General features: G+C 51.5%; 1 protein-coding gene across 1 annotated transcript in view; it reads left to right on the top strand.

The window, feature by feature from the left end:
- Positions 1–22,829, top strand: part of NOS1 (nitric oxide synthase 1 (neuronal)) — a 39,156-nt gene that overhangs the window by 5,071 nt on the left and 11,256 nt on the right. Inside the window, exons 2-14 of the mRNA XM_010563367.1 lie at positions 5,181–5,313; positions 10,850–10,987; positions 11,440–11,585; positions 11,943–12,105; positions 13,350–13,441; positions 14,017–14,158; positions 14,887–15,026; positions 15,451–15,625; positions 16,731–16,832; positions 17,583–17,777; positions 18,936–19,021; positions 21,923–22,067; positions 22,509–22,613. Coding sequence (XP_010561669.1) covers positions 5,181–5,313; positions 10,850–10,987; positions 11,440–11,585; positions 11,943–12,105; positions 13,350–13,441; positions 14,017–14,158; positions 14,887–15,026; positions 15,451–15,625; positions 16,731–16,832; positions 17,583–17,777; positions 18,936–19,021; positions 21,923–22,067; positions 22,509–22,613 — 1,762 coding nt within the window. The remainder of the gene's footprint in view (positions 1–5,180; positions 5,314–10,849; positions 10,988–11,439; positions 11,586–11,942; positions 12,106–13,349; positions 13,442–14,016; positions 14,159–14,886; positions 15,027–15,450; positions 15,626–16,730; positions 16,833–17,582; positions 17,778–18,935; positions 19,022–21,922; positions 22,068–22,508; positions 22,614–22,829) is intronic.

Below are 22,829 nucleotides of genomic sequence, written 5' to 3'. Positions count from 1 at the left end.
GCTCTTTGGGCACGGCTGGGAAGGGACGAGCGTGGCGGTTGCAGGTTGCATCCGACGTGGGCTGAATCTTGAACGATACCAATGGGACTTTGGGATCACTTGGATCTGTTCCCAGGTCTTTATCTGGCAATGCCTACTCAACGGCATTTACCAACCTCATATTTCATAGACCTCTCTCCAAAGCAGCTCTGTGCAGCTTCCTCGGTTCATTAGTCCCTAATCCCAGCAATGGGCACAGCCCAGCAATGCTCTGACCTTCTGAGGGTGCAAGACCTTCTTCAAGCCATGCCACGTGCTTGTCGGTGAGGCTTTTGTCCTCTTCCTTCGGTGTTGTTCAGTCTTCCCCTTCTCATTTAGGAAGTGTTTTCTTGCTTTGATTGCTCTACCATCGCCTTCTCTGGGCACGCTGGCCCCGCTGCCTCTCCAGAGAGTCATCCCACCTTTTGGAGTTATTCCTTCTGCTTCCAACATTCCCACTTCCTTCCTAAGTTCTGCTCCATCCTCTGCACCCTGCAAATCCCAGATCTTGCCCGATCCCTTCTCCTGCCTCTCCCTCAAACAGGTGCTGTTGTGCCAGACCTTGCTTTAACCCTCGAGGCGAGGAGTCTGCAACCAGCACATTTTCCAACTTTGCAGACTGCGAGCTGCCCCAGGGGCATGAGAGCCAGGAAATATTAACTTCTGAGGATGCAATGCCCTCCAGAGTATGGTTTCCCGTGGGGCAAAGGAAAGGTGAGGCGAGAACCATTTACCCCAACCTCTAGTACTGGAAGAAGGACCAATACACAGCGGAGCCTTGCAGCCGTCTCCAAGGACATACCAGGAGAGGGGAAAAAAAGTAAAAAGGAGGTATTTCTCTCCCGAAGCTCAAAGCAAGCGAGCTGTGCACGTGTGAGCTTCCCACGCAGTCCCAAGCTCAAGCATAGGGTTTTCAGCCACCGGGACAAGGGCCTGGAAGGAGTCCATCCCCCGCGGTCACAGCATAGGGTGCTGCTGTCGGCATCACAGCACGAGAGCCATCATCGGAAGCGTGGACATCGGCATCCGTATCGGTTCATCCAAACTGGCCCCTGGGGATTGCAGCAGCTAGTGGTATCTCTCATCTCTGCCTGGGAAATCAGAGAGATTCTTCTGCCAAGCAAATTCAAAGGAGCAAAGTGACAAATTTTCTTTTTGCTCTTTTTTTTTTTTTCTTTCTTTTTGGAAAAGCTTTGGAGAAATTTCTCAAAGGGCTGCCTCAGCAACTTCCCTTCTGCTTCATCACTCTGAGCACTGCAACATCATCAAATTAGTCAAAAGAAAACAGTGGTGCCTCTCATTTCTCCAAACAGCCAGATGCTCTTTCCGAGGTGAGGCTGTGCCTGTGCACCAGTGGGGGAGGGCAGGATTCCTCTTCCTTTTTTTAAGTAAGTAACAAATTTTGCTTTCAGAACAAAAGATGACCTCAAACAGTGTCCCTTCCCAAAATCCTGCTCTGGATCCAAGAGATCTTGCTAACACTATTTAATAGATCTGGCAGCAGGACCAGGTCAGAGAAGGATCTCTGGATCCTGGATCTGGCCCTTGGGAGAGTTCAGCCAAACAAGTGCCTCCAAGGACAGATCTTCAGCATTGCTTCCAGTGCCTCAAAGATCCTAAAGTGGTGATTTAAAAAATCTTGTTCCATGCCCCAGAGCGCCTAGATAGGGTCTGATGGTGAGTCGGGAGGATTTCTCCAACTGTTGCTGGGGGCCGAGGGCAAGGTCCCCCCTGCCCTGCGTAGCTGCAAATGGGGCTGCTCCCACGGCAGCTCCTCGGAGGTGCCCAACCTGGCTGCCTCGAAACACCCCTCGGAGGAACTGCACCCTCCCCATCACCCATCAGGAACCTGTGAGAACGACCCTTTGGGTTCTCCTGTCAATAAAGTGCTTTTGGAAACGTTATCGGGAGGCTGAGCTCAAGCACGATGTTCTGGTCATCCTACTGGTCTCCTTGAGCGTGTGAGTGGCATCCTTGTATGAACGGGGCAGGCAGGTCACCCCGCGTCTCTGCTGGGGGCTGGGGAAGCCGAGTCAAGAGAGGAAAATAACTTACCCAAAAGACGCTGTTCCTGTCTGAGCTCGCAAACAAGGCAGTTATAAGAAACGGGCAGGAAATATTTGTAAAATGAAGCAATTGATTTTTTTTTATTTTTTTTCCCCCCATCTGGGCTAGGACTGGGGTGAGGCTGTGGCTGCTCTGAATGGGCTTTTCTCTCCCTGTCTCTCTCCAAAAGACAGAGCCGGATACTTCTGGGCAGCCTCATCCGGGAGAGGTCTGCGCTAGCTCAGTGCAGGGGCACGCACCCGCAGCCCTGCGAGGGACGGACCTCCTCGCCTGACACCGAGCACGCTGCAGCACAACAACCAGCACTGAGACGAGAGATACAACCACTAATTTAGTCTAATGGCTTTGTTGCAGCTATGCTTGACTGTGCTTTTATAGCAGAGACTAAGGGTAAGGGCAGCACCTCGCTGCCTTGTTCACGCAGCCGTAAGTCCATCAAGAATACCAATAAGCAACCTGTTTCTACCCCAGCTGCAAACATGCAATGGGATGTGGAGCATTTGCTCCTGAGCATCCGACCCTTAATGCCCACCTGGACTTCACTGTTCCTCAGGACAGTGCATCTCACTGTCGGGTGATACTCGAGGCCACTGAACGGGAGCAGCTTCAGCAACACTTGTAATACACAAAGTAGCCAACCACAGCGATGACTTAATTCAAGCATCTGGTCTTTTTCTGTGCCGTTGGCACAGGTACCAGCATTTATGGCTTTGCTGGTGTGCAGACAATGAGATTACATGTGCAGCCTCCCAGCCGAGACCTCCAACTGCTGCTGCCGATTGATGGATTCCTCGCTGAGGTTCCCTTGTGCCGGCAGACGCCCATTTAGACAGGCTTGCAAACACCTTCCTGGAAACAGCGGGTCGTGCCAGGCGCCTGCAGGCATATGGTCAGTGTCATTTTGGAGGCATCTGTGGGATATCTGGCACGCTGGGGTCTGTCTGCCCAAGCCTCTCCTGTCTGCATAGAGGCAAAGTCTGTGCCCCTGGAGAGGTACCGTGGTCCCTCAGGAGGCAGGTTCCCTCTGCTAAGTCCCAGGCACTAGTAAAGCCAAAGGATTTCTTCCATCGCCTTATGGATTTAGTGCTTGTGTCTTGATTTTAGGCCAGTTATGGGGAGCAGCATGTTGGGGTTCATCAGCTGCAAGATATGGCTCTTGTACGCCCATCATTTCATGTGCTCAGTGGCTCTGTGTTGACCTACCTCCACTCTCCCTGATATGATGGGGCTTAGGGCAAGAAGGCAGGGACGTGCAGCTGTGGAAACGAGTATTCTCCAGGAGGTTTAATAGCTGGCCTTGACTTAGGGGGAAGAGCCAGGTTTGCTGAATTTTCATCCTACTAATCCTCTGTCTTGCTGCTGGGAATTCTCTAGATGGAGGTAGGCTGGACATGTCAAGAGATCCTGAGCTTCCCCTTTGGATGGGCTGGTAGAGGGCAGAGTGGGTACTGCGTGGTTCGTGGTTGTCCCCAGCCTTGGGACTGCATGGCTGTAGCAGAGAGCTGGGACCTGTTGTCTTTGGCTGCGGCTGTGCTGTGCAGCGGGTGCGGTTTCTTGTGTTTTATCTGATTGAAACCCTTTCATGTACTCGTAGGAGCCAAGTCACAAAAGAACAGCTTTCTTTTCCTGGGGGAGGGGCATAGAAAACCCAGTAAAAACTGCCCCTATGGCACCTGTACCTCCTCGTTTGCACCAAGCTGGCCACTTTCACCCTAAGGCAGCCAATGTTTGGAAGGTGTCCAGGAACCTAGTGAAATATTTTGGCAGCTGAACATTGCTCTGTAAAGGCAGAAAAATTACAGAAAACTTAAAGCACTGGGAGGTCATCTTTAAGTGAAGTATTTTCCTTAAACGGTACCTAAAGAGATGAGCTTGGGGGCAAGGAGGATTGTGAAACGGAATTTGTGTGTACATATGTGTCTTCCTGACAGTGTCAAGAATTATGTCCTGAGTGCCAGTGTCCTACTTTGGTCGGTGCCCAAAGCCCGCCGTCATTAATGGGAAGGCTCGTTATTGACTTTAGTGGGCATCTGAAAGACTTTTTAAGAACTGACAGCAGGAGCAAAACAATTGCCAGAGTGCATTACCTCGACGGTCTATCGAGCAAGGGCGAAGGCAGCGTGGCTGCGAGCGGTGGGGCTGTGCCTGTACTGGCGTGGGGCCCCGTGCAGCCCAACCCACGGAGCTCCTTCCCACGTGTGGCCTCACCAGGGCAGTCGGTGCCTTTGGTGCGGATCCTGCAGCCTTTCTTCTCTGAATATCACGTCTCTAAACCCCATTTGTTTTTCTCCTTTGCGAGGGCTCATATGGCAGTGGTTTTCCATCACCTGCTTGGATGGCATTTAGCAGCCTCACAGACAGCCCGCGGTATGTTCCCCAGGCAAAACGTGCGCGGTAGACTGTGTGTGCTGTGAGTTACATCGGTCTAACTGCGCAGGCCAGGGCAGCCAGCGCTGGGGACATCCTCAGTCCCCCAGCCCTACCAACGTCCCCAGCTCTGGGGAGGCAATCCATCAGTTTCCTTAAGTAAAATCACTTGCACTCGCCAGCATTTGCAGCATTTGTAAAGGTCAGGAAGAGGAGAAAGAGCTGTTTCTCCCTCCTGGGAGCCACCTATTTTTCTTGGGTTTTTTTCCTCTCTTCCACTCATAAGCACCAAGCTGCTCTGCAAACCTGGCTGGTTTTGCTATGAGGTTTGCTATGAGGTTTTGCAGCTGGAAGCACGTGCAGCTGTCCTTTCCCCTGCTCCCTGCTTGCTTTCGCAGCGCTCCAGCTTGGGTTTTGGGGGCAGAAGGACGGGCGAGTAACCCTGCTAGAGCCAGTGTCGGGGCAGGGGTTTCCTGTTGCTTTGCAGGCACCGCGCTCACCCGCGCAGCAAAATTTCTATTGTGTTTGGGTTGCCCTCGCCACCGTGATTCATCGCCTCGGCCGAGGCAGAGCATTTCCTCCCCTCCTGCAGGGCGATGCATGAGTTTTCGCTCCTGTGGGAAGAAGCTGGAGCAGGTCCCGGAGCCATCACTCCAGGACCTGGCCCCATGGTCCCAGCACCCAGCTGCCCTCCAGCCCCCTGACCCAAATGGTTTTTAACCCTTCAGTTTCAGGGAAGGGGAAAACAAGCCGCAGAAAGCCTTACCGGCTCAGATGGAGAATGACCGTGTCTTCGGTGACCTGTGGGGGAAGAGCAACGTGCCCGTGGTCCTGAACAACCCCTACTCCGAAGCAGAGCAGGTAAGAGCCCACGGCTCATGCTGCTGTGGGTGGGAAGGGGGTTTGGGGGTACATGACCCATCCTGGTGGGCACACACAGCACAGAGATCCTTCAAGGCCTTACATGCACTACCCTGACATCTTTGATCCCAAGAGCTGGATTTGATGGGGCATAATGACCATGATTTTGTCCAGAAGCCGAATTCCCCATGGTTCGGGCAGGGTATGGGTCACTGGAGAACGATGGTCTTCATCCAAGGGGCCAGAGTGGGACGGGAGCACAGCCAGGGACCAGGACTCCAAAACCTCCCTCAGGACTGTCGTCCCTTTTTGTGGCAAAAAGCCGAGTTGCATCGTTAAAGTCATTTTGATTCATATGACGGTAATTCAATAGAGCACTTCAGATAATATGTTGTGCGGTGCCTTTTCATCTCCTCACACTCCACAGACATAAATTCTCAGGCTTCCTTGCCAAAAGTGGATTAACTCCACATTTGTAGCACAGCCAGAGACGTAAGGCAGACCCTGGCAGGCCAGAAAGATCACCTCAGGGAAAACATGACGTGCGTGAGCACTGCCAAGCCTGTTCGGGCAAATGTGTCTCCCTGATGGGATTAACCAGCATCAGGGCAGGACACGGGGGACCAGTCTGGGAACCATTTCGTCTCCTTGCCCCACCATGTTTCTCAGGGTGATGTTGTAAGGACTGTTTTCCAAGGGAGAGGAGAAAAGTGATTTAGCGGTCACATGAAGACTTCTGAGAAAATCAGTATTATTTCCTCAGCTTAGGAACGTCCTCAGCAGATACCTCTGGCGGATGCCTCTTCCCAGCTCCAACAAGCTGCAATGCAATGCTCCTCACTGACACGCCACGTGCAGACCACCACAGGGTGGGTGCGCTCGTGGTGTGGTAGACACCCAGATGTTGAGCCTGGCCTTGACACCCAGCAGCACCTCAAGGCCACGGCTCTGCCAGCAGATGTTTTCCCATTTCACAGGCATTTTGCAAGATGCAAAGCCAGAGGCAGGAGGTGAGGGCACATGGTGACGTGGTCCCTTCATGCCCATGGAGGTGACATGGTCTTGGCTGCGGTGGTTTAACTCTGCCCATGTCCTCATTCCTCCTGTGCCGGGACCACCGGTGTTTCTCTTGGGAATCCTGAGCAGAACGATGTTCACGTGTGTTTTTGCAGCATGCACAGCGTCAGAGGCTCATGGGACACACAAGACCTGCTGTGTGGGTGCTGATGCACATGCAGAGCATCTGAGATCGTGCCAGAATTGCTGCATGGTTTTAACCATCCTGGTTGGGTGCTTAGATGCAGTTGGGAGCAATTTCCATCCTCCCCTCGCCTGGCTGCAGCTCAGCATTGCGGCCAGGTCTCCGAGCTGCATAGGCAACCTTACGGTGGGTATTGTCCTCCATCGGCACACACAAATGGGTGCATCCAAGAGCTGCAACACACTTTGTTCGGCCGCTGGAGAGACGTCCCTGGGCAGCCCCATGTCCCGCCGCGCGGTTAATGCAGTGTGGCAGGGATCACGAGCCCGTCTCGCCCAAGGACAGGTCACTGCTCTGGTCCCTTTCCCCCAGCTCTGGAAAGACACTGTCTTTCTGCCTCCTTTGCTAAGCTCCTTGCATGTACGTGTCTGTTACCATAAGCACTTTATAACCTTCTGTGTTCAGAGCTTAATTTCTCTCCGTGTTAGGGCTGCCAAAACCCCCAGTCTTAAGCTGCTATTAAACTCTTTAATATTTTTTTTCACTAGATGTGCAGCTTTCTTTTTATCCTTCTTATCCCCAAATCGCTATGCCTGCTCTTCTGGAGGCAGTTTGGTTTTCCCCCTGCTCCCTGCAGCCATTCCCCTGGGCTGTATGTGGTCAAGGCAACTGAACTTCTTGCAAGCTGCAATAAATACTGTTAACACAGGGGCAAGTCAAGCCAAGCGTGAGATTTTATACACGTTGTTCTTTCTGTAAAGCAGGATTTGGTGGATTCACTTGGCCTGGCAGCGAATGCTCACTGAGGCTCATAAGGTGCTGAAAAATCTATTGGGCATCGATCCCTATCCCTCTTTTTTTGTTTTTTTTTTTTCAAAATCCCGCAGTGTGTTTTGCTTGTTTCCCAGGAGCCCAATCCCCCTGGCCCTAAACCTGACCGATGGAAAGATGCTGTGACTGCACCAGCCCAGGTCCTGTGTGAGTCGTATTTCAGTCCGTACAGACTGATTTGTTAGGAGCTCCAGGGTAACAGGGGGTGTGTGTGTCCATGTAGCTAGCAGGGGAAGGGAGTCATGTCAGCTCCACACTTGTAACAATGATTTACAGCTTTATAAAAGCAAAAAACACACTTTCAGCTACTGGGGTTAATGCAGTCGGGAAAGAAATGTCAGCATGCCGATATATCTATGACCTGGGCTAATGCTGCAGACCTCATCCTCCCATAGTCGATGCATTTCAGCAGGGCAATATATGCCATCATCACAGGGACGCCCAAAGTCCAGCTGGGATGTGGGAGGAAGGCTGAGGACCTGTAGAGCCCGCTTGGGTCTGCAAAAAGGGAGATGCTCCCCGCCATTCTGGCCCCAAGAAGCACCCGGGGCTGAGTGCATTTCTCCTGTGCATCTGTAAGAGCTGCAGACAGCTCGCAAGCTGCACGCTGACGATAAGTGCCAACACACTCCCTTGTAAAAGATGTTTGCATAATGCATGTGCGCCCCGACTGCTGCGTTAGTCTCTCCGTTTGTCCCACTCTTGAGTCACTAATATCACAGCTGCCTAATTAAAACATGAAAGGATCTCACACAACCTCCCTGACAGAACCAGGGGTAATATTTGGCTTCAGCTTTGCCGTGCAGGGAAGGCACACACACACACACACACACACACAGAGCACTCTTTCCCAGTTTCTTCTGGGTGTTGCTCTCTCCACAGCTGCTCTGCGAGGCGGTTGCCAGACCTGGCACCTTTGCTTCAGCCCGGCTGGCATCTCAGGGATTCGGCATGCCTCTGCACCATGGCCCTCTTTCAGCAAAGATTCAAACTTTGCCAGTTCTTGCAGGGAAAAGACAAAAAGGAAAGGGAGCAGCTTTGAGAGAGGTTTAAGGTAGAACATCTGTAGGCAGATGTTAAGCAGCTGATGTCCACCAGCCTGGACCATGAGCTTGCTTGCTCCAAGGATGGGGTCAATGCTACATCTGGATTCATAACACAGCTCTTGGGCCATACCTGCTCTAGCAAGACGTTGTTTAGCAGCACACCTCCTAAGCTGCACTGAAGCCCCATCAGCAAATCAAAACTAACTCAGAATAAAAAAAGTGCTGCTGGATACAACCAACACTATCTGCTCGGTACTTCTACTTTCTGTTTGGCAGGTGGAGGTACGGGTAAGGACTGGTTTTGTTTGCATTTTTGAGCAGCGGTTTTCAGCTATGTTTTACCAATCTCATAGAGCAATCACGCTCAGAAGGAAGGTGGCAGATTATGCCCCTTGGTCCTAAGGGTGGCCCAGGTTGGTTCGGAGAGCACAGGATGCTGGTAGTGGCTCAGGAATGGTTTAGTTCTCTTGAAAGAATAAAACAAGCAGAAAAAAATAACCAGGAACTGCCGCTGCCATAATTCAGGTCAGATTCCCCAAAACTGAAAAAAATGAACTTAGAAATAGTGCTTTTCCAGAACAACATTTAGGAGGTTCTTCTTATTTACTACTGGTTTTGAGCTCTGTATGAAGTCTTATATTTGTTTTCTGCAGCATGGGAAGGGGAAGCTGAGATCCACTGTGTGGTCATCTGGCTTCAGGGGCTAGGACTTCAAAACGCTCCTTGGGAACATCACAGGATTTGTGACATGAGGAATGTCAGAGAGACCCGTGACAGCATAGCCTGAGGGCATGCAGAGTGGCTTTCAGGTTATAAAGCTCTCCCTTCTCCCCTCTTGCTCCCAGTATATGCTTTCAGTGCATGGTATTACACTGTGAGCCTCAGGCTGCTTGACAGCAAAATCTTTATTTTCCAGGGGAAAAAAGTGTGGACCATATGGTAAAAACAAAAACTGGGCAAAAAATATGGCCAACATTGCCACCAGGGCAATGCAGCATTGTCTGCTGAGCCCAGGCATTAGTCTCGCAATCGATGAGGTATCAGTCTCTCTCTGCTTCGGAAAAGCAGAGCAATCCTCTGTCTGGCAAAGTAAGAACAAGTTAGATCTGGAGCCTCATCTGCTTTTGTCATCCTTGCGGCCCCTGTTGCTTTCCCTCCTGGGTTTGCTTATCAGCAAAAGTGCTTGTTCTGAAACAAGAGCTTCTTCCACCGTGTGCTGGCTCTTCAGCAGTTGGTCCTTCAGGCTGTAATGCTGGATTTGTACTAGTGCTGCTAGTCCATGAGCTGTAACCATGACATGAGCCCAGAACCACCAAAAAGGAGGGTGAGACGCTCCACAGCTCTGCTGAAGGCAGTGCCGTCTTTAAAAAACTTTGCAGATGCACTAAAAAGGGACACAAGCTACAGGATTCATGTAGGAAGGCTACATCAAAACTCGGTCCAAGCCTAGATCTGCTTTGCAGAGGTGCAAGCCTTCAAATGGTTGTGAAATATAAGTAGGTTTTGACAGGATGCTCTGGTGTGGGATCAGGTCTCCCCTTGAAACCTGCAGCAACACCGTTGCGGTTGCAGTGACTGAATTACATCCTACTATAAGATCTGATTCCTAGAAGACACATCTCTGCTTTCCAGGGCCACTGCGGATCAAACTGTCCCATGATACACTGGCAGACACTGATTGCTCTTTAATTTTTTAAGTGCTTGGGGGGGATAAGGGTCAGAATAGGAATACTAGACATTTTCTGTGAAAACATGTGCAAATACAAGCACTTGCAGCCAGCTTTTCTCGTTACAAGCTCTCTGCTGGCTGAGGCTCTTCCTTATGTTGGCATGTAACTCAGGATGTGCTGGATGAGCACGCCCTGACACAGAGTATTCGGGGGGGGCTAGAGATTCAGAGCTGAGGCTGAAGTAATCCAACTATGCATAATTCAGCAGCCCTCCCACTTGCATAATTTATCCATCCTTATTCCTGCGATCTTCCAGCATTGATATCAAAGGAGTTGTGCCTTTGGCTTGCTCAGAGGAACGATCGGCTGTTAGCTCTATCACACAGTGCTCGTATTAGTGAGGCAGAGCTTGGCATGTGTAAAAATCTGAGCAGGTGATGCTCCTTAAAAAGAAACATCTAATATATTTTAGAGAGGTAAGTCTTCCCCTGGGAAACTTGAACACAACGTTCTCCTAATTCACTTCTGTCTCCATTTTTTAACTCCTCTTCTACAGGTTTGGCTGTTCTGTAAACAGAGATGATTTCTCAATTGGATTGTGAGTTGGTTGCTCCACTGTAGGATTCTAAATGTTGCCAATATTTGGATCATATACCTTGTCATGCTATATTACACTAGAATTCAAGCACAGGCATCCATTAATACAAGATGCTGCTTGTTGTTGTGGCCTTTTTCCTATATCTCGTTGATGAAAACTAACCTTGTGCCTGGTCTTCACTGTTGTCCAGCCACCACCATCTGGGCGACAGTCCCCAACTAAGAACACAGTGAATGGAAGTCCTTCCAAATGCCCGCGGTTTGTCAAAATCAAGAACTGGGAGACAGGCTCTGTGCTTCATGACACTCTGCACCTCAAGACAGCAATGGTGAGTAGAGTTGATGGGACTGGCTAAAAGTTGTCTGAGCATAATTGAGTGGCTCACAGTGTTTCCAAGATGGCTTTACCTGGAAATGCAGAACTGGATGAATTCAGGCCAACCTTCTTGTCTCTGATGGTGTCTGAATTTCAAAACTTTGGTGCAATAAGCTGGGTGAGATGGAAGCTCGTCTGGGATAAATCAGGAAAAGCACATGACTTTATGCCAAGCTGGGGCAAGAATTTAGTGAGCCCAAATTGTCCGTATGGGTGTGACAAGAGATGACCACATGTGCTTGAGCTGTCTTACACAATGTTACCGATAGGTGTGAAAACAAATAAGCTGGAAATATCCTTGTTTGTCAAAGATGCCACCAACTTCTGTGTAGGTAACTGTTGACTTCATGTGACCGAAAGTGCTGCAGTAACCCAAGACACGCTTGTCTCCTTCTGTCTCCACAGGCCACCGCGTGCACCGAGCAGATCTGCATGGGCTCAGTAATGACCCCCAGCCAACACGTCCGCAAGTCAGAAGATACCAGGACAAAAGAGGAGGTGCTCCTCTTGGCTAAGGACTTCATTGACCAGTACTACTCCTCCATAAAGAGGTAAGTATTGGCCGGAGAAGGTCGCAGGTCCTGGCTGCTGCTTATGCTGAGATATCACATAGGATCTGTTTTTCACACTTGTGAGTCAAGGCAGGGTGAGACTGTGGTGAATCACATTCAACTGCTTCTTCAGGGGAGTTTCATTCCTAACATTTGTTGTGTACCTCTGTGCAAATTACTGACCTCTCCCATTTGCACTTGGTCATCTGTTATCTGAAAGCACACACGTGTGTGTGTGTATCCGTGCACACATGCACTTAAGAAGGAAAGAACTCATGCCCAGGTGGAGAGCAGCAGGATTCCCTGCCCTCCACCCAGCTTGGTGACTGCCATCTCCTCCGTTCCCCACATATGCAGATCTGGCTCCAAGGCCCACATGGAAAGACTGGAGGAAGTGACCAAGGAGATTGAAGCCACTGATACCTACCAGCTGCGGGACACAGAGCTGATCTATGGAGCCAAGCACGCCTGGAGAAATGCAGCCCGCTGTGTGGGCAGGATTCAGTGGTCCAAGCTGCAGGTGAGCACCAGCACAGCTGGAGACAGCTGGCAGGCTGCCTGCCAAAGGAGGCACTGGAGTTTTGGAGAGGCAAAACTTGCTCTTCAAATACCTGGGGAAGCACAGCATAGGTACAGTTGGGGGTGTTCGGCTCACACAGCAGCTACGCTCTCCTCGAGAGCTTTGGGGATGCACAGGCTGGGAGGTCAGTAGGAGCTGGAAAAGCACCTGTGGGGTAGGTGTAGCCTAGGTGTCTGTGTCTGAAGTGGGGCCAACTGGAACCTGGCACTCTAAAGAAGATTTTCCAAAATCAGATACTGCTCCAGTATCTCACATGCTGCTTCCAAAACTATTGCTCTGCCTGGAGAGAGGCAGCAGGACACACTCATCCTTGGTACAGAGATGCTATGGCAGGAGAAGATTTGGCTCAGTGCCCGTTTGACTAGCTGGAAGCATAGGGTAGGAACTGAATTAGTGGTTTCTAGTGGAATCCCTTGGTACGGAGATGACGTCTCCCTCTGTAACCTGGAGCACAGCTCAAGTGCTGCTGAGCAATTCTTGTGCCTGCTTTGCAGAGGCTATAGGCACTGCCTGGGGCCGGGAGGCTGGGCCTCCTTTGCTCCCAGCTCAGCCTTCAGCTCTTCGCTTCCACTGTTTCTTTTGGCATATCTGAACCTTGGGAGGAGCCATTTCTGCAAGAAGTTGTCTTCAAGCCTCCCGTTGACCCTCTTTCCTGGTTTCCCCATCCTTTTGTAGATGTCCCATCCCTGGAAAGATTCAAGGTCAGGTTGGATGGGTCTCTGAGCAACCTGGTCTAGTTGAAGATGTCCCTGCTTACTGCCGGGGGGTTGGACTAGATGACCTTTAAAGGTCTGGTCCAACCCAAACCATTCTGTGATTCTACGATTCCCCATCCTCTCAGTGGATCTCAGGCCTGACTGATACCTGTCCTGTTTCAGCTTTGACTCTTGATCTACAAGAGACAGAGAGCAGAAACCAAAACTGTTGGTGGATAAGCCAGGAACAGCAGCAGGTTGAGAGCACTGCCTGAGCAGCAGATGACTCATCTCTCCAAAGCAGAAGGGGCAGCTGGATTAGACATCCACATACTGTAAAGGCAGGGAACACATAATTGTGGAGCTTTAGGTACCTAAGAAGTCACAGTGGCCTCTAGGGCTTTCCCTGTGCTGTGTTTCTTCTGCTTGGCTCTGCCCTAGGAGTTGGAGCATCCTGTAGCATCACCACAATTGCTTCCACTGTTTCAGGTGTTTGATGCCCGGGACTGCACCACAGCCCATGGGATGTTCAATTATATCTGCAACCACATCAAATATGCCACCAACAAAGGGAACCTAAGGTAAGTCACCAGGGAGTCACCAGGTTTAATATCCAAAGGCCTCTGGGTGGGGGTCAACCCAGGGCTGAGCCCTGCTGACATTGTCTCCTTTAGCAGCTGCTGCACAACAGGATGGTTGTAGCCAGCACCCGTCCTGGGGAGCAGTGGAGGGACCTGATATCAGGGGAAGGTGTCCTGCTGGTCCAAGTATATCTTTTCTTGCTCTCTGTGGGACCTCAAAGGGCAGATTTTCCAATTTTTTCTCCTTTCCTATATTCTGCATCAAATGCAGAGCACGGACTGCTCTTCAGCTCTCTCGGAAACCCCGTGTTAGCAGCCAGCTTCTGCCTGGAGCTGAATTGCTGGAAACATCCCAAATTTGAGAGCTGGACTGCACCTGGCCATGACTTCTTCTGGTGAAGGAAATATAATAAATGTTTGGGGCTTGTCCAAGACACAAGCAGAGGTGGTGCCCAGGGTGGTGGCAGGCAGGGGCAGCACCTTTCCCGCGCAACACTTTGCAATTCCTCCGATGACCCCTGTCCTGTGCCCTCGCAACATCCTCGGCATTCACCAGCGCTGCCTCTTCCATCCAGATCTGCTATTACCATCTTCCCGCAACGGACGGACAGCAAGCATGACTTTCGCATCTGGAACGCCCAGCTCATCCGCTACGCTGGCTACAAGCAGCCCGATGGCACTATCCTGGGAGACCCTGCAAACGTGGAGCTGACGGAGGTACCAGCTGAAGCCACCCTCCCTGGGCACCACGGGCATGGGGCTGGTGGGGGCACAAGGAGACTCCAACCAGCCCAGGAGTGAGGAGGGTGCTGGGTCGAGCAGGGTTTATCACATCCACTGTGGTGCCACAAAGTGAAGCTGGGTTTGTCTCACCCTCATATATTTTCCCAGGAATAAAAACTGTTCCCATGCATGCAGGTGTTGGCCATAGCTGCACTGAAAGGCTCTTATTTCCCTTTTGCTGAGAAGGGGTCACTTAGTGTGGCTGAGGGAACTGTTGCAGGAAGATGTGTGTGGCCACCGCTGACCTGGGACAGTAGGAATCAGAAATAAGATTTGCCTTATGCTGCTGCCTGTTGGTGCTGCCCACCAAGCAGCAATGCTCTGCTCTGCTCTTCCCAAACTCCTCTGCTTTTCTCACCCATTTTCTCCTTTACCATTACAGGCACAAATAGCATAAGCAGCTTTTGCAGAGCCATGATCCTACCTGGGGATCTAGTTCTAGGCTCATTTTCAGCCCAAATCCCCCTTACTTGGCCATGGGTTGGCTATGACAGGCAACCCTGTGTCATACCTCCCTTGGATGGAGGTTATTACTCAATCGTAAGGGCTGAGCAGAGATGCTGTTAGGAGACCCTGCTCAGTGCACGCAACTCCCTGCCCATAATGCTTGAACAGCAGGTGACCTGCTGGGACTTCTAACCCCACCTTTGTTTTGCCTGTAGATCTGCATTCAGCAAGGGTGGAAGGCACCGCACGGGCGCTTTGATATCCTGCCTCTGCTCCTCCAAGCCAACGGCAATGATCCAGAACTCTTTGAAATCCCCCCGGAGCTCGTGCTGGAAGTGCCCATCCGGCATCCCAAGTAAGTCAGAGTAAGCCCCAAAACTGCTCGAGGGGATCAGCAGGACTGAGCTCCTCTGGTTGCACCCTAAGCCATCTCCTGTGCTTGGCCTTTCCTTGTGGCAGTTTGGATGCTTTAACCAAGACCCTCTTCCAGGTCTTCCCTCCACTCTGATGTAAAGCTGGAAGAACCTGGAGGTGGAAAACAAGTTGTGTCCTTGTCTTAGGGCTGGCTTCCCTTTTCCTGAAGTCTGCCAGGACATATGCCACTCTGTAATGCTCCTGATATAGCACTTTGTCCCCTTAAACAGCGCCTCAAGGAGATATTGCCTCCAGGAACCATTCTGCTCGCATGTCCTTCAGCGGCTGGTAGCAAAGCAACCTCCTCCATTCCCCTGCCTGCACTGGGGAATGACTGATTGCCTAACCCTGTTGTATCCCGGCAGGTTTGAATGGTTTAAGGACCTGGGTCTGAAGTGGTATGGTTTGCCAGCAGTTTCTAACATGCTCCTCGAGATTGGTGGCTTGGAGTTTTCCGCCTGCCCCTTCAGTGGCTGGTACATGGGCACAGAGATTGGGGTCCGGGACTATTGTGACAACTCTCGCTACAACATACTGGAGGTAATTCCCCCTCCTCAAGAAGGCCAGGCACTCCTGGGGTGCAGTGGGCATGTGTGAAGTTACTGGGGAGCAGGCAGGAGACTGGGAGAGTGTTGCCTTGAGTGGGAGAGTACAGGACATCCAAGTCTCCCTTAGACAGGGCAGTTACATTCTCCTGCAGCCACATGGCCAAGGGTGTGATGGGCTGGCAAGTGTTTTTTGTGCCCTATGGGACCATCTGGTATCTAACACAGTGAGTGTGATGCCTGTTGAGCTCCCCATAGACTTCTCAAAGCACCTTATAGATCAGCAGGCACCCGGTCATGTGCTTGATTGAGGTCAAGTGCTAAGACATGGTGGGGCTGGGAGGGTACAGAGACACTTGGTGACTCCTCAGTGACATGCCTGCCCATGGGGACCCTCCAGCTGTCCCTGATGGAGTGCTCTACCATGGCTTGGGGGCTCCCAACACTGGGGACAGGGTGAGTCAGAGACAAAGCCAAGCCATGGGGAGGTGCTGGTGCAGGGGATCTGCGCCCACGAAGGCTGGCTCCTTTGCCCTTCCAAGGGGCACCTTGTGTCACTTGGAGGGGCTGCGTCCCTCCCCAGTTGCTTGAAGGGGTGAGAGCTTTGTGTGTGTGTGTTCACATGTCCATCTGTGACAGTGTCGGGGAGGGAAGGACTCCAGGTAGAAGAAACAGGCTGAGAAAGAACAGAGTTTGGGAGCAGGAGGGCATCTGGCATAGGAAGGTGTGCGAGGGTCTGTTCCTCCCAGCACATGGATCACCACCATCTCCTGCTGTCCCACAGACCCACCCATTTTCTCTCCTGTCACAAAGAGCAACTGCTCTTGATGGCCCTTTTCAGCAATATTTTGTCATCTTCCTCTGCCCGGGGGAGGACGGGAGGCCTGGCCTTGCTCCTGCCATGGAGAGGAAAAGGCAGGACCATATTTTCTCAGAGGAAGGCAAAATGTCAGCCCTTCATTGCAAGTGTGCTGCCCTGCCCTGTAGATGCCTTGTGTCAGCCTGGGTCCCTCCTCTGGGTTCCTCTCCCCAGGCAGACATCTTCAGTCCTTGGTTCTTGACCATTAGAAGTGTTCATCTTTTATCACGTTTTGTTACAGCAAGTGGCCAAGAAAATGAATCTGGATATGAGGAAAACCTCCTCGCTGTGGAAGGACCAGGCCCTGGTGGAGATCAACATTGCTGTGCTGTACAGCTTCCAGGTACCTGAGTAGCAGGACTGAATTTTGTTTGGGTCAGGCTTGAGGGACACAGGGACTGGATGGGACAAGTATGGAGACATCTGCCCCAGGACAATGGCAGCAGCTGATACACTCAGCTGAAATTGGGCTGTGCCTTCCTAATTTTGGGCTGTTCCAGGAGCCTGCAGTGAAATTTAATAATCTCTGTGCCCTGGATGTTGCAAAGACAGCACTACCAGCATCTGAGCTCTGCTGGTCCAGAGGGAGTGTCCTGAGGGGGCAAGATCCAGCCCTTCTGTCCCATCCCTGAGGCAAGAATTGGCCCAGGTTCTCCCCCCGCCTGCACTTAAAGGTCGAGTAGCAAAACTAGTCATTGGCAACCCAACTGCAGAGGGTGGGAGTCCTTCCCAGAGCTGGATCAGAGCTGATCCTTGAGTTGTACAAGCCATGGAAGAGTTCTCTAAGGGGCTGAGCAGAGGATGCTCCATCCTGTTCATGCCATCTTAGTCTTTGCTTGGCCCATGACACATAACAGGAGGAACGGCCATCCCATAGCACATCTACTCAGAAAGGACAAGGGCAGCTTTACAGTCTCCTTGGGAAGACCAGGGTCAGCAGCCGCTCTATGTCATCTCCAAAGGTACGGTCCTGTAAGACCATGGGAGTGAGGCATATTTGGGTCAAACAGCTCCAAGTGTAAAATCTTGGCTTTTGCCTTCTGGGCCGTATTAACCCACAGCTGTTGGCTCTGCTCTCTTCTCCCTCCAACAGAGCGACAAGGTGACCATTGTGGATCACCACTCAGCCACTGAGTCCTTTATCAAGCACATGGAGAATGAGTACCGATGCCGTGGAGGCTGTCCTGCCGACTGGGTGTGGATTGTCCCACCAATGTCTGGCAGCATCACCCCAGTTTTCCATCAGGAAATGCTCAACTACCGTCTCACACCCTCCTTTGAGTACCAGGTACTGTCTGCACCCTGCCTTCCACCAGGTGCTGTGTGCCCAAAGGTATAGCCAAGAACAGGGTGGGAGCTGGAGCTCAGAAGATGCAGGAAGGAGAGGGACACCACCTAATCCCTTCTACAAGCTGTCCCTTGAGGCAATGAAGTCCATGACCAAGTCTAATTGATGACCCCCCCAATGTAGTGTAGTAATCCCCTGGATGTTACACCTTTTCTCAGGGGCAATGGGTTTTTGTCCCCTCCGTGAGAACATGGGATACCTGAGGCCCCAACTTTCACCCTTGCATCAAGCAGAGTTTCTCCCTTTGGAAATGCCTAATTTTGCACTTTGATGGGTAGGTGAGGAAATGACCTGGCAGTCACTGTGTCCCTCCTCTCTCCAGCCTGCAGGTTTGAGTGGATGGCTCTTGCCAGCTTGGGGATCTAACAATTTGATGGGGAGCTCCTGCCCAGCAGGCCAAGCAGTGGGCTGAAATGCTGGTGCTGGATTATTTAACACTTCAGATTGTGGGAAAAAGGGCCCCAAGCAAACACGCCCTCATTAGCCAACCATCCCTGCTCCGGTGGTTTTCACACAATGTGACCTTTAGTCAAGAGCCCTTAAGGAACAATCACAAAACAGGAGCAGTCTGTTCATTTCTGTAACCTACCCACCAGGAACCCCGATGGTTCCTGGCCCTGATTTTAGACAGCCACCTCCAAGGGCACTGAATTAGCTTCTGTGCTTTTGTTCCTTGCTTCAGCTGCCTCCCCTCCCCAAAGGGCCTCTTAGGAAAAAAAAATCGAAAAACGTGGGCTGGGGAGGGGGAAGGATATGTTTCCACTGCCTCTCCCCTTCGGGCATTGCCTGCCTTCTTTTTGCTTGTGGCCTATTAAAGCTCATCTCAGAGGTGAGAAGGCATTTGGCCAGGTGCTGTTACAAGCCAGCAAAGTTTTATTACATCGCAATTTTTCTGTGCGTACTCCATTGCCCAGCTGCTCCACGAAACCCATGGGGCTCCAAGGATCAGGGACCTATACAGGAGATTGAGAGCTGTGAAGAGGCCAGCTAGTCCTCCCCTTCGTGACTAGAGGAATTCAACGCTCAGTGCTGCGGGTACAGTATTTCTCAAAGCTCTGAGTACTGCCCATCAGCTGCTGCTGCTTTTCTCTCTCCTAGCCGGACCCCTGGAACACCCACGTCTGGAAAGGGGTCAATGGGACACCTACCAAGAAGAGGGCCATTGGCTTTAAGAAGTTAGCAAAGTAAGTACCGGTGGGTTCTAAAAAGCCCTGGAGTGTTTGGGGCCAGTCCTGGTTTTGGGCAGCTCTACTTGCTGTGCTGTTTGATAGTGCTAGCCTATGGTTGTATGCAAATGGATGGGTTGTGAGCCTGGATCTCAGGCCACTGGAGGCTTTAGCTGCCAAGAGGGACATTTGGAGAAACAGGCAGTCCTTTGAACACCCCATTAGACCACCAAAAGGTATGTGACCAGGTGAATACCAGATGTTGCATATAGTCTCTTCTCCCAAGCTGGTTCATTCTCCAGTAAGGTGGTCTTCAATGCTCAGGAATGGCTTTCTCACTTCTTGTGGTTATGCTGCCTCTTTCTCCTTTCGCAGCCTCCTGGGGCAGAGAGATCACCCATCACTGTTCAGGGCCATGCTGGCACGAGCGAGATGAAACTCCTGCAAATATTTCTCTTTTTCTCACTGACTCTTCAGCTATTTGAGGAGCACTTGTCTCCAGTGGGTGCCTAAACCTCCGAACACCCACATTGCAAGGAGGGGGGAGACAGGAATGAGGAATCTCCCTACAAGTAGCCGATGGATCAGGGCCGAGCTGAGATTTGCACTTTATGGCCAGTTGACCCCTAGTAATGGGCCACACGAGTCCCTCTCCCCTGCCAAAGCTCCTAGTCAGCAGGGGCGTAGGAATGAAGTGTAATTTGGAGCCGTTGGCTGATCCTGGCCCAAATGCCTCCCCCGTGGGCCATTGGCAGAGAGGTGCTTGTAGGAGCTGCTGGCTTGGCGGCAGCCGGGTCTGCCCCGGTATCTGTGGCCAGGCTGCCAGGTGGCCTTGTGCTGTTCACAGCATCTCCCCACGCTTCAGTTTCCCCGAGTCCCTACTATCAGTTTGTTCCCACTCTTCAGCTGTCACCTTCTGTAAGCTATTTTCCACGGTGCATCCATAAACATGATCAGCAGCTGATGAATGTGCTGCTTAGGCTGACACTGGTGCCTGGGTCTGGGCTGCAGCCCGGGGCTGGTGGAGAGCACAGGAAGATTAATTGAGCCATTGAATTAGAAGAAACAATGCTTTTATTTGTGTGTGTGCCATTGATAAATGATTTTATAAAAATGTGAGCGTGGCAGGTAATTTTAAAAAAAATAATCTCCATTGTTCCCGATGTAGGGCAGAGGAATTATTTTTGTAATTCACCATTAATCCTGCCTGGATCTGAGCTAATCAGCTGAACAAGTGGCGGACCGAGCCCAGCAGTCCTTGGCACTGGTTGCAGCATGATCTTGATGCCTGTTCAGACAGGCTGTGCTGGTTCTGGCCAATTCAGAGCGTTCAAACCTGCAGACCCTGCCGGTCCTGACCCTCCCTTGGGGCCACTGTAAGCCCTGGGGACAGCGGACACCATCATCCTGGGAAAGCAAAGGGGCAACTTGAATAGGCAGAACCCTGCTGAGGAGTGATTGCATAGCAGCAAATATAAATGTTCCTGAGGCTGACTTTGATATGGAGGGGAGCTGCCTGGAGGAGGCAGGACATACCAGCCTGGTGGGATTTCTACCTCTTCTTCCCCCCCCCCCCTTTTTTTTCCCCCAAGTAATTTTCCAAACCTAGAGCATTTCTTCCCTTCTGGGCAGGAGGGGCAGGGGGAATCTGGGCTTCTCTTATCCTGCCAGTGGAACCAGTCCAGCTGCAATCTCCGTTCCCCATAGCTCATCTGAAGGGGATGCAAGAGTCCTGCTGAACTTGATCACCCCAGGGCAGGGTCTGATCACTCTGCTGAAGTGAATCAAGTAGCCCTTATTCTTGCAAAGGCCACAGAGATGCTCTGTGCTCTCTCTGCCCCCCTAAAACTGCCCCTTCCCTATTGCAACAGCCCAGGCTAAATCCAGCCCTGCCTTTCTGGTGGCCCCATTTAAGGTCTTGGCGGTGCATTTAGAAAAGGCGAAGATATTCTGCACTTAGCAAAAATAATGTTGATATGATTATCAATGGCCCTAAAATAACAAACTTGCCACACCAGGCTCGGTGCCCCACTATGCATCCCAAAGCTGGCTCATGACAGCCTCCCTTGTCCCCCATCACTGATGCCAACCCAGACAGCAGCGCTAGCAGAGACAGGGACCCAGTGTTTCAAGCTCTGCGTCACCTTGGCCAGGATTAGAGGGGCCGGTGACCTCTCAGGGCCCCTCTGCCCTGCTGTCAGAGCTGAGCCAGTGGGGAAAACTGGAGCAAATGCATCCAGTCATGATTGCAGCCATGGGAGGCAGCTGGCTAGACACAGCCCTGCAAACACTCAAATAAATGTGCAACCTCTCAGCCTCAGGAGGGCTGCTCCTCTGAGTAAAGTTCATAGCGTCGCTGGAGTGCAAATCAAAGGGACTACAGACAGCTTCGTCTGACCTCAGTGTCTCGGGGCTTTGTGTGCGATGTGTGGAGCCCAGGCACTTCTGCTCGGCTAGGACACCTCCTGCAGAAAGGCAGCCAGGTAGGATTTAAAGACATGAAGAGATGGAGAAGCCACTGTTCCTCCTATAGCTTGGGCTCTGGTTGGCCTCCAGTTTTTTCTTTGGGGTTATCTGGTCACTGCTTTCAGCGATTGCTGCCCCTGATTCTTCCTCTGTTTCTCTGTCCCTGCAGAAAGAGCAATTCCACACTTGGTTTAGCATTTTCCTCCCTATACCCATTCAGGTGCTTCAGCCCTGTCTTCAAGCCCCCCATCTAGCCTTCCTCTCCGACAAGCCAAGACAGACAGACTCTTCCATAGCCTCCCTGTTTGGCATATAACAACAACAAAAAAGTGATGCTGCAGTTTTTAAGGCAGGCTGTCCATTTAATAATAAATAAAATGGTGTGAATAATCTGAGCTAGGGGCACCAACAAGGAAAGAAGCTCTCTTACCGGGATTTTTTCTTGCTTCCTAGAGCTGTGAAGTTCTCAGCCAAGCTGATGGGACAGGCCATGGCCAAGAGGGTCAAAGCAACCATCCTGTACGCCACTGAAACAGGGAAGTCACAGGTCTATGCAAAAACTCTGTGTGAAATCTTCAAGCACGCTTTCGATGCCAAGGTATTGTACCAGCTCCCAGCCGCCGCGAGATTACGTGCGCATCTGGGTGGCCCAAGGAAATACGTGGCTGTTGGAAAATACATGGCTCAATGCATGTGGAGCTTCCCAGCTGCCAAAGGTCTTCAGCAGCTCCCAGGATATGCCCTTGTGGGTCTGGATTGAAGCCTGCACAGGAATTTTTCCAGCTAATTCCCAGCTAATACTCCTGCAGGCATTGTAGCATACCTATGCCTACTGCCTCTCAGGTGGTAGCCCCATGGTTTGTCCACGTCCCTTGAGGCTTTTGTTCTCATCCTCCCTGTGTGGAGATCTCTGCTAGTGCACTGGCACGGAGTCAGCAAGGATATGCTGCTCCCATCCCCAGGGGGACTGGGGTCCATCCCAGGAGACTGGCTGGTGGTAGATCTCCCCACCAAAGGCTAACATCTCTATCGCTCCCAGGTGATGTCCATGGATGAGTATGACATTGTGCACCTAGAGCATGAAACCATGGTCCTGGTGGTCACAAGCACCTTTGGCAACGGAGACCCACCTGAGAATGGAGAGGTAGGACGGAGCGCAGGGATGGGTGACTGCAGCGGGGATGTGAGCAGGGGAACGGGGAGAAGCGTCCTCTTTCTGCTCAGCCTGAGCTGGAATGGCCCAAACCAGGTGTGGGTGCTGTGTGATACCTGGTGCTGTGCCTGCCTGCCTCCAGCCTGCTCTGAAATAGGGATATCTACTTATTCTCTGCTGTGAGACAAGTAACTAATCTGTTGCTAA

This window comes from Haliaeetus leucocephalus, unplaced genomic scaffold (genome assembly GCF_000737465.1).
Source record: "Haliaeetus leucocephalus isolate CR32 unplaced genomic scaffold, Haliaeetus_leucocephalus-4.0 Scaffold165, whole genome shotgun sequence".
In the NCBI taxonomy this organism is placed as follows: Eukaryota; Metazoa; Chordata; class Aves; order Accipitriformes; family Accipitridae; genus Haliaeetus; species Haliaeetus leucocephalus.
Note: the sequence above shows the minus strand (reverse complement) of the source record. Positions and strands in the feature narration are given on the sequence as shown.